Raw genomic sequence first — 14,048 nt, 5'->3', positions numbered from 1 at the left:
AACAAGTAACCAAGCAAGTAATCAAGTACTCAAGTGACCTGGGGGGAAAAAACACTATATTGAAATGCAAATGTTTCTTTTTATTAGTGTGAATGCTGAAAGTATTCACACTATTGTTCTTCTGTTCGGCCATTTTCTTCCGCCTTTTTACGGTCTTCTTCTAGTCCTTCATACTTTGTGCTATTTCAACAATTCATATATCAAAACGTGCAGCTTTTTTTGAACTTTATCGGCATTACTTTTCTCTTTTTAACTATTTATTTACTCTCAATTGAATTGCCATTTTGGACCCTTTCCCATGCCGAGAAACAAACGAAACTTTGTAGCCTCGTGGGGCCTCGCGAAAAATTTGATATTTTGCCAGCGTTGCATTTGGGCGGGGCCAAATGGCTAAATAGCGCCCCCTACAATTTTGCCAAAAACCCATAGGGAAAAAAATGACGTTAATGAAAGCGGACCAAAATCGCCACACATATTTATCAATACGAGATGAACACAAAATCCTCTTATAGCGAAGCCCAAAACCCAACAGGAAGTCGGCCATTTTGCTTCAAAGTTGGTTTACGCAAAACAAACTCCTCCTAGGGGTTACGCCCGATCGGCTCCAAATTGGGTAGAGAACATCGTCAGACCTAGCTGAGCTTATCTTGTGCTCCGCAGGTCTGTAGCTCAAAGGGGTTGGCCTCTGGCGTGCCACGAAGTTTGGCGACTGTTTCGGTGCTCGCCATGTAAATACGAACGGCTCTCATGCCCACATACTTGATCGTAGATGCTTCAAACTTGGTGCAAAAAACGATGGCGAGACCCTGAACGATCCGACATATTATTTGCCTACGTCGCTCATAGCGCCCCCCGGTGGTAACAGGAAACGTACAAAAATTCGTTAAAAATACGTAGTTGACCAAATCGACTTCGTTCCACTTCTAGTACATGCAGACCCGGATGGTGAAGCTACATCATGAACGCTTTGACCCTACGAGCAACGGCGTCCGTGTGCCGTCGCGGCGAAAGTGTATCTTCCCAATTTAAATTACGTTTGCCATTCACGCGCACATACTTCGTCGTAGCCACTTGAAATTCAAAGGACATGACGATGGCTCCTCCCTGAACGTTTTGATATATCGACTTCCTGCCTGGCTCATAGCGCCCCCCGATGGTAACAGGAAGTACGCTAAAATTCATTAAAAATCCATACTTCACCCCATCAACTTCATTCCTCTTCTAATACATGCAGAACCAGTTGCTGAAGCTACATTATGAACGCTGCGAAGCTACGACGAACGGCGTCCGTGTGCCGCCGCGGCGACTGGCGATTTTTTATCGTACAATTACGTTTGCCTTTTTCGTGGCTTTAACGAAGTCGTGTCCTCACGAAATTTCATCCACAGGTCAAGAATGGCGAGCTCTTTCAGCGGATAGAGGCGTTTCCCATAGGCGTGGCAAAATGCCTCTATAGCGCCCCCTAGAAGTTTTTCCCAAATTCTCCATAGACAAATTTCGCTTACTTTGTCGTACACATACGAAACTCTGCACACACCTGTATCATACCCAAACATACAAAAAATTGAATTGGAGCCACGCCCTAAACCCAACAGGAAGTCGGCCATTTTGGTTAGCATTTCTTTGACGCAAAACGAACTCCTCCGAGGGAGTTCGCCCGATTGACTTCAAATTGGGTAGAGAACATCTCCAGACCAAGCTGATTACGGCTTGTGCTCCGCAGGTCTGTAGGTCAAAGGGCGTGGCTGCTAGCGCACGGCCAAGTTCCGTGATTCAGCTAAAAAGGTTGAAATGCTATCGCGCCCACAGATTTGATCGCAGCAGCTTCAAACTTGTTGGACATGATGATGGCGTAACCATGAACGATCTGACATATTAATTTCATACGTCACTCATAGCGCCCCCTGGTGGTAACAGGAAATGGAATAAAATTAAGTAAAAATACATAGTTGACCCCATCAACTTCATTCCACTTCTAAAACATGCCGGACAAGTTCTTGAAGCTATTTCATGAACGCTATGAAGCTACGGCTAATGGCCCCCTTGTGGCAGCCACGCAAATAGCGATCCATCGTGAACAACCTCCTCCTACAGATTTTTCCCGATTGACTTCATATTCGCTACAGATCATCAAGAGACCAAGCTGGTCAAACGTTACTAAAAGCTTTTCTCTACGTCAAACGGTGTGGCTGCTAGGGGGCGACAAAGTTGGCCAACTGCTCGTTTCGTCCCAAAGTGGCTGCTACAATGTCGACTTTGGCCGATTCGTTTCAAATTTCACATGTGTGATCAAGGGACGACCCTGAACGCTATGCCCCACAGCCCGTTACTGCCCCCTGGTGGACGAACCATAAACATGTTGTAACTCCTACGTACTTGGTCCGATTTGCTCCAAAATTCACGTGTGTGATGAGGGGCCGCCCCTTCAGGTCCCTGTACCTGTCCGGTTGCGCACGGGGGTTTCGAAGAGCGTCCCGGGGGTAGCGGGGACCAGGGGGCGTCGGAGCGAGACGCCGAGTGGCGTGGAGCGAGGGCCCGTCATAGCCGCTCGCGGCTTAAATTATTATTTCATTTAATATGAACTGTATATATACTTTTTCATTATATACGTATTAACAACTTGCAACTGCCTGCACTGCAAAAACTCAACATCTAACCAAGAATATTTGTCTTATTTCCAGTCAAAACAAACCTCATTCTACTTAAAATAAGACTCATCACATAAAAAGCAGCTTGTTTTTAGACACTTTTTACTTTTTTCAAGCAGATTTTCACTTGAAATAAGTAGAAAAATCTGATAGTGGAGCAAGTTTTTCTTTCTTAATACAAACACAAAAAACTTGCTTTCACTGGCAGATTGAAAGTGAAAATGAAAATGAGTTTGAAACAAGTGAAAATGATCTAAAAACAAGTTCATTTTTAGGTGGTGAGTCTTATTCTAAGTGGAAAGAGTTTAGTTTTGACTAGAAATGAGACATTTTGACAAGAAATAAGACAAATATTCTTGGAAAGATTTTGAGGGAGAGTTAAAGAGAGAAAGACAGAGAGAGGGGGAAGAGAAAGAAAAAGCAGCTTTTGTCAGCGACACACATTACTCTCTCTGCCTCATCAGCACCAAAGCTGCTCTGTCCCGCTGCTGCATTTCTCCCTCCCTCTCCTCTCCTCTGCTCCTCTCCTCTCCCCTTTCCCCTTCTCTCCTCCCCTCTCCTCTGCTCCTCTCCTCCCCTCCCCTCCTCTCCTCTCCTCTCCTCTCCTCTCCTCTCCTCTCCTCCCCTCTCCTCTTCCCTCCCCTCCTCTTCTCTCCTCTTCTCTCCCCTCCCCTCCTCCCCTCCTCTTCTCTCCTCCCCTCTCCTCTGCTCCTCTCCTCTCCTCTCCTCTCCCCTCCTCTCCTCCCCTCCCCTCCCATCCCTCCCCCTCTCCCCTCCCCTCCCCCTCTGTCCCAGACCTGCAGCTGCATCGAGAGGCTGCAGAGCGGCGAGGCAGAGCAGAGCAGAGCTGCTGCTGCTGCTGCGGCAGACGACAGACGACGACATGTTTAAAACCGCGACGACTTCAGACTGAACCCGTCGGGCAGGGCGGGAAAGGGCGGGAACTAGAGTGTGACATCATCACCTGGACGCGGCGGTGGAGAGACGAGTCGGACGCGGCGGAGGAGGAGAGATGACATGATGAGGTGAGTTTCCTCCGACTGCAGCAACTAACTCGTTAGTTATCATCACACATGGCTGTGTGACATCATCATCGACATGATGTCACACTGTGATGTCACGTTTATGGATCGTCTGTGGTGAAGAACACACACACACACACACACACACACACACACACACACACACACACACACACACACACACACACACACACACACACACACACACACACACACACACACACACACACACACACACACACGGTGCTTCGGTGTCACGGTGACGGTGTCGGCAGCAGAACACTGCAGCAGCAACGAGCGCCGGCCGGCTGCCAGAGCCTCACACACACACGACCCCGATCCGGTCTGGACCAGAACCAGGTCTGGACCAGAACCAGGTCTGGACCAGAACCAGACCGGGTTCTGGTCCACACCGGGTCCAGACCGGACCACCTGCACCTGAGGGTGACCGTTGTCCGTCCATCAGCGTTTTCATGTTTAAACCAAACAGTGGATGAGACGACGGCCTCGCTGTAAAAAACGCTGATGGACGGACAACGGTCACCCTCAGGTGCAGGTGGTCCGGTCTGGACCCGGTGTGGACCAGAACCCGGTCTGGACCCGGTCTGGACCCGGTCCCACAGGAACGCGCTGCTCTGACATCACAGCGTCGACCTGAACGTCGTCTCGTCCACTGTTCCACTGGTTTAAACATGAAAACGCTGATGGACGGACAACGGTCACCCTCAGGTGCAGGTGGTCTGGACCCGGTCTGGACCCGAGTCAGAACCACATCTAGTCCACACAGAGAAGAATGGGGGGACAGAAGGGGACATTTCTGTACTTAAAGGTACAGTTCTGTCCTACTGTAGCCTATAGGGCCAATCATTGTACCTGTGTACCTTTTGGGGGTAGAAAGGCACATAAATGTTCCAGAATGGTACAATATTGTCTCTAAATGCGACAAGGGTTTGTACACTGCAAAAACTCTAAATCTAACCAAGAATATTTGTCTAATTTCCAGTCAAAAATGTAATCTCTAGTCAAAATAAATCTCATTATATTTAAAATAAGACTCATCACATTAAAAGCAGCTTGTTTTTAGACACTTTTTACTTCTTTCAAGCAGATTTTCACTTGAAATAAGTAGAAAAATCTGATAGTGGAGCAAGTTTTTCTTTCTTATTACAAGCACAAAAAACTTGCTTTCACTGGCAGATTTTTCTACTTATTTCAAGTGAAAATTAGTTTGAAACAAGTGAAAATGATCTAAAAACAAGTTCATTTTTAGGTGATGAGTCTTATTTTAAGTGGAAAGAGATTAGTTTTGACTAGAAATGAGACATTTTGACAAGAAATAAGACAAATATTCTTGGAAAGATTTTGAGTTTACATTTCCGTGCTTCTGTTTTTCTCTGTCCACATGAAGCCGTGCTGTGTCTCAGTCTAACCTTGCCCCCCCCCTCAGGGCCCGGTGGACCATGGCTGGCTGCTCCTCTCTGCTGCTGCTGCTGCTGTTGGGGGGGCTGTTGGGGGGGGGCTCGGTGCGGGCCATCTGCCCCTCCGTGTGCCTCTGCAGCCGCGGGCACCGCGTGGTGGACTGCTCGTCCCGCGGCCTCACCAAGCTGCCGCCGGGGCTGCAGCACAACATCCACTTCCTCAACCTGTCCTTCAACAGGTCAGTCTGTCTGTCTCCCAATCAGCCAATCACAACACTGCATCCGTGTCAGCTGACCCCCCCCCACGCTGACCCAGAAAGAGAGCTGACCCAGATCCAATTGGTCTTCTAGCACAAGGGGGCAGATGTCGGTCTGAGAAGTGAAGTCACTTCCTCGTTCAACAAATTGCAATCCCCTCCAGAAGGGAACAACTCTCCATAGACCGCCATGTTGAAATCGCCGACTTTACAGCTTAAAAAAACATATTTACAGCCTGGTACATTTTATTTTTTTGGTCTCAATCGATAGTTTCTACCCCCGCACACACTCTGAGGGGGGTGACTTTATTTTTTAACTCTACCGTTTTACTATTATTAGGTTAAAAATAACCGCTGCACCGCTCCAAATATGGCAAGTAGAATCCAAGATGGCGGCGCAGTTCAAACCCCCGTAGTAGCGGCACAAAACAGACTCCCCCAAACCAATGGGTGACGTCACGGTGCTACGTCCATTCTGTGTCTATGGTCGAGCACCAGATATCTAACTACCCTAACCAACTGTCTGGTGCTAGCGCAGCAGGAAACGACAGAGAATCGAAACAACAACTTCCTTCCTCTTACACAACCTGAGAGTGACTTGTCTCCTGGGTTTGTTGAAAGGCAGTGGGGGGGGGCATCTTCTTTAACATTTACACAGTCCTGTGTTAAAGCCAGAGATGCACCGATCCAGTTTTTTCCGGTCCAATCCGAACCCGATACCGATCCAATACTACTGTTGAATGAATGAACCGTATACAGTATATACCCTAACCATGTAAGTGAAGGCATCAGGGCTTGACTTAAACATTTAGCCGTGTTAAAAAAAAACAGAATATCGCTACTTTTTAACACGTTAGTTTAGGCGGCAGCTCTTTGTTGTTAAGGCGGCCGCCTTAACAGGAAAGAGCTGCGGGAAACCCTGCAGCTGATGAGTCGATATCAGATCGGTGCATCTCTAGTTAAAGCAGGTTACACCGAATTAACAGCTCTTTTCCTACAATCTACCTGGGTAACATTGCTATTATCCCATATATTGGGGCGAGACAAACATCTTTTAAAAATATTATTAGCAGCTAGTAAGAAAACCGTAACCACACCTCCAGCAGAGTCAGACTGGATCAATATTGTGACCAATATCCAAAATATGGAAAGGAGATGACCTTTTCCTTAAATCTACAGACTGATAAATATTTACACTATTGGGGAACATGGATTGTGTAGCTACATGTCCACAAGAGATAACTTTACCAGTATAACGTTTGAATGAATGTATAGGTGACCAACTGTTAGTTCTATGTCTTTCTGTATGTTGCCTATGTTCCTTCTATAGAGGCCGAAGCAGGAAGCAGGAAGTAACGTCGCCATGGGAACTCAACTCGGAAAAAGTCTCCATACGAATGAACGGGAGTGAAAGTTTTATTTCGTGATCCGATTGAATTGAGCCATGAGAAACAACTCTGACCTCTACCTGTTTAAAACATCACGTTTCATGAAGAGAAATCAGCAGTTTGTTGTAAAACGGCAACAGAAGAATGTACTTAGTGTGACTACAGGTCTGGTGTCACCAACCGACACGGGAAAGGAAGGTCGCCATGTGGTCGCCATGGTGACGTCACCTACGCCACCTGGAGTCTCTATGGTTACGGACTCTTCGGAATTTTGTTTTACAATAGTTTTACAACAAACTGCTGATTTCTCTGCATGAAACGTGATGTTTTAAACAGGTAGAGGTCAGAGTTGTTTCTCATGGCACAATTCAAATGGATCACGAAATAAAACTTTGACTCCCGTTCATTTGTATTGAGACTTTTTCCGAGTTGAGGTCCCATGGCGACGTTACTTCCTGCTTCCGCTTCGGCCTCTCTATAGAAGGAACATAGGCAAAAACACACACACACAAATAGTAATGTTTGTCCAATCATTGGTTTTATAGACTGTACAAACATCAGATTAGTCTAAACGGTGATATAGTGACATGAAAAATTAAATAAATATAGTGAAACTCTCGTCCATCACTATTGTTCTGATGCTGGTTTTCTACCAGGAAGTAGTTGTAAACAACAAGGAGATTCGTCCAATAGGTGACCAACTCTTTGTTCTCTGTCTGTCTGTATGTTGTCTATGTTCCTTCTATAAACTGACGTGTGTTTCTCCTCCTCCTCCACAGCCTTCAGACTCTGGACACGGAGCTCAGCCACTACGGCCACCTACGGACGCTGGACCTGTCCTACAACCGCCTGGAGCGACTTCCCGCCGCGCTGCCGCGCTCGCTGTGGGAGCTGCGTGCGGCGGGGAACCACCTGCGCTCGCTGGACAAGAACGACACGGCGTACCACTGGAACCTGCGGCAGCTGGACCTGTCGGCCAACGAGCTGGAGCGCGTGGTGTTCATCAACAACACGCTGCCCGAGCTGCGGGTGCTCAACCTGAGCCACAACCGCTTCTGGACGGTGCCCACCAACCTGCCGCGCAACCTCCAGGCCGTCGACCTGTCGCACAACTTCCTGCTGCAGATCCTGGCCGGCTCGCTGGACCGGCTGCCGCGGCTCGCACGCCTCTACCTGCACGCCAACCGCTTCACCGGGCTCGACGCCAACCGCCGCGGCGACGCCGGCGGCTTCGGCTTCGAGCGTCTGTCGGCGCTGCAGCTGGTCACGCTGGGCGACAACCCGTGGGCCTGCGAGGAGGAGGAGGACATCGCGCGGCTGCTGCGCTGGGCCGAGCGCGCCGCGGCCACCGTGCTCGGCTGCCCGTGCCACACCCGGCCGGTGTGCGGCGGGCAGAAGGACCGCGCGGTCGCCACGGCAACGGACACGGCAACGGACACGGTCACCGAGCTGCCGCCGCTCTGGGTCGACAGCAGCAGAGGCGACGACGGCGACGGCGAAGCGCTTGACGACGGGCTAGAGGCCACGTCCGGCTACCGGGGGAAGTCCGCCGCGCGCTTCGAGACCGGACTCTATCACCGCGGCAACAACGAGTCCGGATGGATGTCCTCCACCAGTTCCTCCGCCGGTTTCTCCTCCACCAGCAGCCGGATGATGTCGTCGACTCTGAAGCCCAAAGTCTCTCGCTCTCAGAACTCAGCCGGCGTCGGCCTGCGGCTGCAGAGCGTCACGCTGACGGTTCTCATGACGACGGCCACGATCAACAGCTTCTGACCGACTGGACTGTGGTGGGACTCTAGTAGTGGGATTTAGTGTCGTGGACAGTGAATGCATCACCTGGTACAAACTGTTACTGCCTGCACCTTCATCATCTTCATCTTCACCTTCATCATCATCATCATCATCATCATCTTCATCTTCATCATCATCATAAACATCATAAAATGTGACTCAAAATGTCTGTGAAATGAAGACTTGTAGAAACCCGAGTCGACTGGTTTGATCTTTTCTCTGCTTCATGATGCTGCTGCTGCTGCTGCTGCTGCTGCAAGGCCATTTTATTAATATAGCCCGTTGTTACCACCTAATCTGTCTCAAAGGGCTTTACATCCCATAATAACAACATCCTCTGTCCTTAGACCCTCACATCCACTGAGGAAAAACTCCATGGAAAACCCTTTTAACAGGGAATAAGTGTAATAGATGTTGTTACAGACAAGAAAACAGTTTAGAACAGAGAATGTTGGAAATATGCAAATGTTGATAACAACAGCTGAAGGAGGAGGAAAGGCTGGTCGGGTGAAGAGTCAGGTGAAGAGTTAGGTGTAGAGTCGAGTGAAGAGTTAGGTGAAGAGTTAGGTGAAGAGTCGGGTGAAGAGTTAGGTGTAGAGTCGAGTGAAGAGTTAGGTGAAGAGTTAGGTGAAGAGTCGGGTGAAGAGTTAGGTGAAGAGTTAGGTGAAGAGTCGGGTGAAGGGTCAGGTGTAGAGTGGGGTGAAGAGTCGGTGAAGAGTCGGGTGAAGAGTCAGATGAAGAGTTAGGTGAAGAGTCAGGTGAAGAGTCAGGTGAAGAGTCGGGTGAAGAGTCGGGTGAAGAGTCAGTGAAGAGTCAGGTGAAGAGTCGGGTGAAGAGTCGGGTGAAGAGTCAGGTGAAGAGTCAGTGAAGAGTCAGGTGAAGAGTCGGGTGAAGAGTCGGGTGAAGAGTCGGGTGAAGAGTCAGGTGAAGAGTCAGGTGAAGAGTCAGGTGAAGAGTCGGGTGAAGAGTCAGTGAAGAGTCAGGTGAAGAGTCGGGTGAAGAGTCGGGTGAAGAGTCAGTGAAGAGTCAGGTGAAGAGTCGGGTGAAGAGTCGGGTGAAGAGTCGGGTGAAGAGTCAGGTGAAGAGTCAGGTGAAGAGTCAGGTGAAGAGTCGGGTGAAGAGTCAGTGAAGAGTCAGGTGAAGAGTCGGGTGAAGAGTCGGGTGAAGAGTCGGGTGAAGAGTCAGGTGAAGAGTCAGGTGAAGAGTCGGGTGAAGAGTCGGGTGAAGAGTCAGTGAAGAGTCAGGTGAAGAGTCAGGTGAAGAGTCGAGTGAAGAGTTAGGTGAAGAGTTAGGTGAAGAGTCAGGTGAAGAGTTAGGTGTAGAGTCGGGTGAAGAGTCAGATGAAGAGTCGGGTGAAGAGTCAGGTGAAGAGTCAGATGAAGAGTCAGGTGAAGAGTCAGGTGAAGAGTTAGGTGTAGAGTCGGGTGAAGAGTCAGATGAAGAGTCGGGTGAAGAGTCAGGTGAAGAGTCAGATGAAGAGTCGGGTGAAGAGTCAGGTGAAGAGTTAGGTGAAGAGTCAGGTGAAGAGTCAGGTGTAGAGTTAGGTGTAGAGTCGAGTGAAGAGTTAGGTGAAGAGTCAGATGAAGAGTCAGATGAAGAGTCAGGTGAAGAGTCAGGTGAAGAGTCGGTGAAGAGTCGGGTGAAGAGTCGGGTGAAGAGTCAGGTGAAGAGTCAGGTGAAGAGTCGGGTGAAGAGTCAGGTGAAGAGTCAGGTGAAGAGTCAGGTGAAGAGTCAGGTGTAGAGTGGGGTGAAGAGTCGGGTGAAGAGTCGGTGAAGAGTCGGGTGAAGAGTCGGGTGAAGAGTCAGGTGAAAAGTCAGGTGAAGAGTTAGGTGAAGAGTCAGGTGAAGAGTTAAGTGAAGAGTCGGGTGAAGAGACAGGTGAAGAGTTAGGTGAAGAGTTAAGTGAAGAGTCAGGTGAAGAGTTAAGTGAAGAGTCGGGTGAAGAGTTAAGTGAAGAGTCAGGTGAAGAGTCAGATGGAGAGTTAGGTGAAGAGTTAAGTGAAGAGTCAGGTGAAGAGTCAGGTGAAGAGTTAAGTGAAGAGTCAGGTGAAGAGTCAGGTGAAGAGTTAGATGAAGAGTTAGGTGAAGAGTCAGATGAAGAGTCAGGTGAAGAGTCAGGTGAAGAGTTAAGTGAAGAGTCGGATGAAGAGTCAGATGAAGAGTTAAGTGAAGAGTCAGGTGAAGAGTCAGGTGAAGAGTCAGGTGAAGAGTTAAGTGAAGAGTCGGATGAAGAGTCAGATGAAGAGTTAAGTGAAGAGTCGGATGAAGAGTCAGATGAAGAGTCAGGTGAAGAGTCAGGTGAAGAGTCGAGTGAAGAGTCAGATGAAGAGTCAGGTGTAGAGTCGGTGTAGAGTCGGTGAAGAGTCGAGTGAAGAGTCGGTGAAGAGTCAGGTGAAGAGTCGGTGAAGGTTTAGAGGAGCTACTTGTCAACGCTGATGCATCTGTGAGTTGATGCAGCAACACAGTGAGAGTCTATGATGAGAATCCAAAGCACAAGAAGCACTCGTCTTGTTGAACAGAGGAAGTTGACCTTCAAAATAAAAGACCAACAACAATGATGCAGTGAATCGGATCGACCTCTCTGGTCTTTGGTATCATTTGAGCTGTGACCCAGAATCTACGTTCATTAAAGTGTCATGAAAACTGACCGGTCCTCAAGTTCACTTTAACCTCGTTGGTAATGACTCAGATAATAAAACCGGGTCGTTGCTTCTGGTTCGGCCCAGCGAAGGTGGAAGTACAACACACGAGGCAGAGCAGACGTTCAGCTTCTTAGTACAACACACGAGGCAGAGCAGTCGTTCAGCTTCTTAGTACAACACACGAGGCAGAGCAGTCGTTCAGCTTCTTAGTACAACAGACGTTAAAGGTTCTTACCTTCGGGCCACGTAGTAGAAGACGGGGTTCCCCGTCTTGGAGGTCCCGGCCTGGTAGAAGATGTTGAGGGTCTTCAAGGCCTTGAACTCTTCTTTCTCATGGACCTGGTGCCTGAAGACAGACAGACGCTCCGTTAATACTACTACTACTACTAATAATAATAATAACTAATAACTAATAATAATAATACTACTAATAATAATAATAATAACTGATCACCACAGAAGTACTAATACTTGGTCACGGTACTTAAGTAGATTTTTCAGGGATCTGTACTTTCCTTGAGTATTATTTTTTCTGATGACTTTTTACTTTTCCTCTCTACGTTTGAACCCACATGTCACACACCACTTGCATATTCAGGGTTTATACAGGAATCTTGAAGTTAATTCTAAAACCTTTTTAAGACTTTTTCAAGACCATCTCAATATTTTTTAATACGTCACCACCGCTTCAAACTGTAACCATTTACATCAGTGACACTTTTAACGTAACAGGTTTAGTTTTTGTGATAAAGACTATAGACCACTATGATACAACAGAATTCAAAATAGGCTGGGATAATAAATCAAAGGCAAAGTTTATCAAAAAAACATTGCTCCACTCTCAAAAAAACAAAACAAAAAGTCTTCTTTTCTTTTTCATGTACCGGTTCATCTTTGTTTTTTAACAAAACTAAAACTAATAAAATAAATTCACACACTTACACAATGTTTTAGGACTCAAACTCTTGGACAGCTAAATATAACTCTAGTTAGATTAATATAACTATAACTAAATATAACCCCTAACCCTGTAACTTTAATATAACTCTAGTTAGATTAATATAACTATAACTAAATATAACCCCTAACCCTGTAACTTTAATATAACTCTAGTTAGATTAATATAACTATAACTAAATATAACCCCTAACCCTGTAACTTTAATATAACTCTAGTTAGATTAATATAACTTATAAATAACACAACACACGGGCAGGACTGATAACGTTTGCTGCTTGGCTTCCACGTTAACACGAGTCGTTCTATTTTTATTTTTAGCCGTAGCCGCTAGATAAATGATAACTTAGGTTCATTGGATAAACTCACAGTGGTAGGCTAATAATGCATTTCCCATTTCCCATGAGGCTTTGCACCATTCTACATTAATCTAAGGACAAACAAATTAAATTGCTGGTTATTTTATGTTTTTGGTTTATGGAAGATCTGTAACTTCTGAACAAAAAGAATTAGGTGAAGATAAAGGAGGCTAAACCAAACTCATTCAGTGAGCTGGGTTGATGAGAGTCTGAGTCGCCACAGCAACCGTGAGTGGGATGTAGAGAGACACCGAGTGGTAGGAATACCGGTTGGACGTTAGTATTGTGTAGTTGAAGTACATCTTGGAGATTTCCATGGCAACATGTTTGGTTTGCAGGAGTTTTAGCTCCATAGGTCAAAAAAATAAATTTACTTTTACTTAGAAAGTACATTTCAGAGCCTGTACTTTCTTACTTTTACTGAAGTAAAGGTTGAATCAGTACTTTTACTTTTACACAAGTATCTGTACTTCTACTTATTTAAGTACAGAATGTGAAGACTTCTGACACCTCTGCTTATCACAATTGTTGTGATATTTACCCCAAAATCGTATATTGCTATAATGTTTGGGATATTGACATTTGCCTCAGACATATGATAAGCTTGTGACAATCAGTTTAATAATGAAGCATGTAATCAACTTTACTATTGACCCCTTGCAGCTACGTCACAATTAGAACGTGACGCGAGAGGCGACGCCATGACGGACGGCAGAAAGTGCTCAGTGATAATGTACTGTGTATGGGTGCCGTCCAACAATGTGTCTCGATCACTTCACACTACAACCTCACAGCATTATCACTTATTTTAAATAGAATATCTACTCATCCGTTGCAATATTCTGTTTGTTTTTTTGTTATTCGCCCTAGAATATCTCAGTTTTCTGTGCTTCTTCCACTGCTAAGGAGCTAACGTCAGTCAGTGCCACACTCCCCATACAGCAGCTGCTGCTGTCTTTGCTGCTGCTAACTACAGTTAACGGACCTGGAAATTAAAACCTGGTCCGACCCGTGGGTGTTGAAGTCCTGACCCGACGTCTGTCTAATTAGTGATCATTCTCTGATTAAACCCGGCTGAAAAATAAAAGAAAACAGGAAGCCGTCTTCGTTGTAATCGCCGCGATCCGCCGGCGGCAACTACGTTGTGACGGTGCTATGTTTAATACGAGCGTTAGCTGTTGTTAGCCACAGCATGTAGCTCAGCTAGTTAGCTTCGACTGTGTTTACATCGACTATACACTGTAGATAAACTAACTTAATGGCATCGATAACGTGTCTGTATATCTTCACACTGGTCCTGTTGCTCATGTAACCCCGCTGCCAGTGGCCAGCCCCCTGTTCTTAGCTCTAGACCAGCAAGGAGTTGGTGCTTCAGACCAGTTTTAAGAACCATTATACAACAAGTAGTTCCGATCAAGCAATCTGATTGGTCAATATGACATTTAGAACGTGCTCAAATCAGCATTACAGCACGGCTGACTCATCACTGAAAATATTACTTCGCCATGTCATGTTGTTTACACATCTCCATGGCAACATGGACTTTTCCCCCTTTTATTTTGAAAA

At 46.7% G+C, this 14,048-nt stretch overlaps 2 protein-coding genes across 6 annotated transcripts in view; one reads left to right on the top strand and one right to left on the bottom strand.

The window, feature by feature from the left end:
* Positions 1 to 14,048, bottom strand: part of LOC311007942 (neurofibromin) — a 128,101-nt gene that overhangs the window by 47,470 nt on the left and 66,583 nt on the right. For all 5 annotated transcript variants that reach the window (XM_084001360.1, XM_084001359.1, XM_084001361.1 and 2 more), the window contains one exon: positions 11,402 to 11,512. In XM_084001360.1, coding sequence (XP_083857486.1) covers positions 11,402 to 11,512 — 111 coding nt within the window. The remainder of the gene's footprint in view (positions 1 to 11,401; positions 11,513 to 14,048) is intronic.
* On the top strand, positions 5,131 to 8,506 carry LOC311007939 (oligodendrocyte-myelin glycoprotein-like; the record flags this gene model as incomplete). Its single annotated transcript, XM_084001356.1, has 2 exons — positions 5,131 to 5,327; positions 7,513 to 8,506. The coding sequence occupies 2 exons, from the start codon at positions 5,131 to 5,133 to the stop codon at positions 8,504 to 8,506; spliced, it is 1,191 nt and encodes a 396-aa protein (XP_083857482.1).

Source organism: Trachurus trachurus (assembly GCF_905171665.1).
Source record: "Trachurus trachurus genome assembly, contig: scaffold_111_arrow_ctg1, whole genome shotgun sequence".
Lineage (NCBI taxonomy): Eukaryota > Metazoa > Chordata > Actinopteri > Carangiformes > Carangidae > Trachurus > Trachurus trachurus.
Note: the sequence above shows the minus strand (reverse complement) of the source record. Positions and strands in the feature narration are given on the sequence as shown.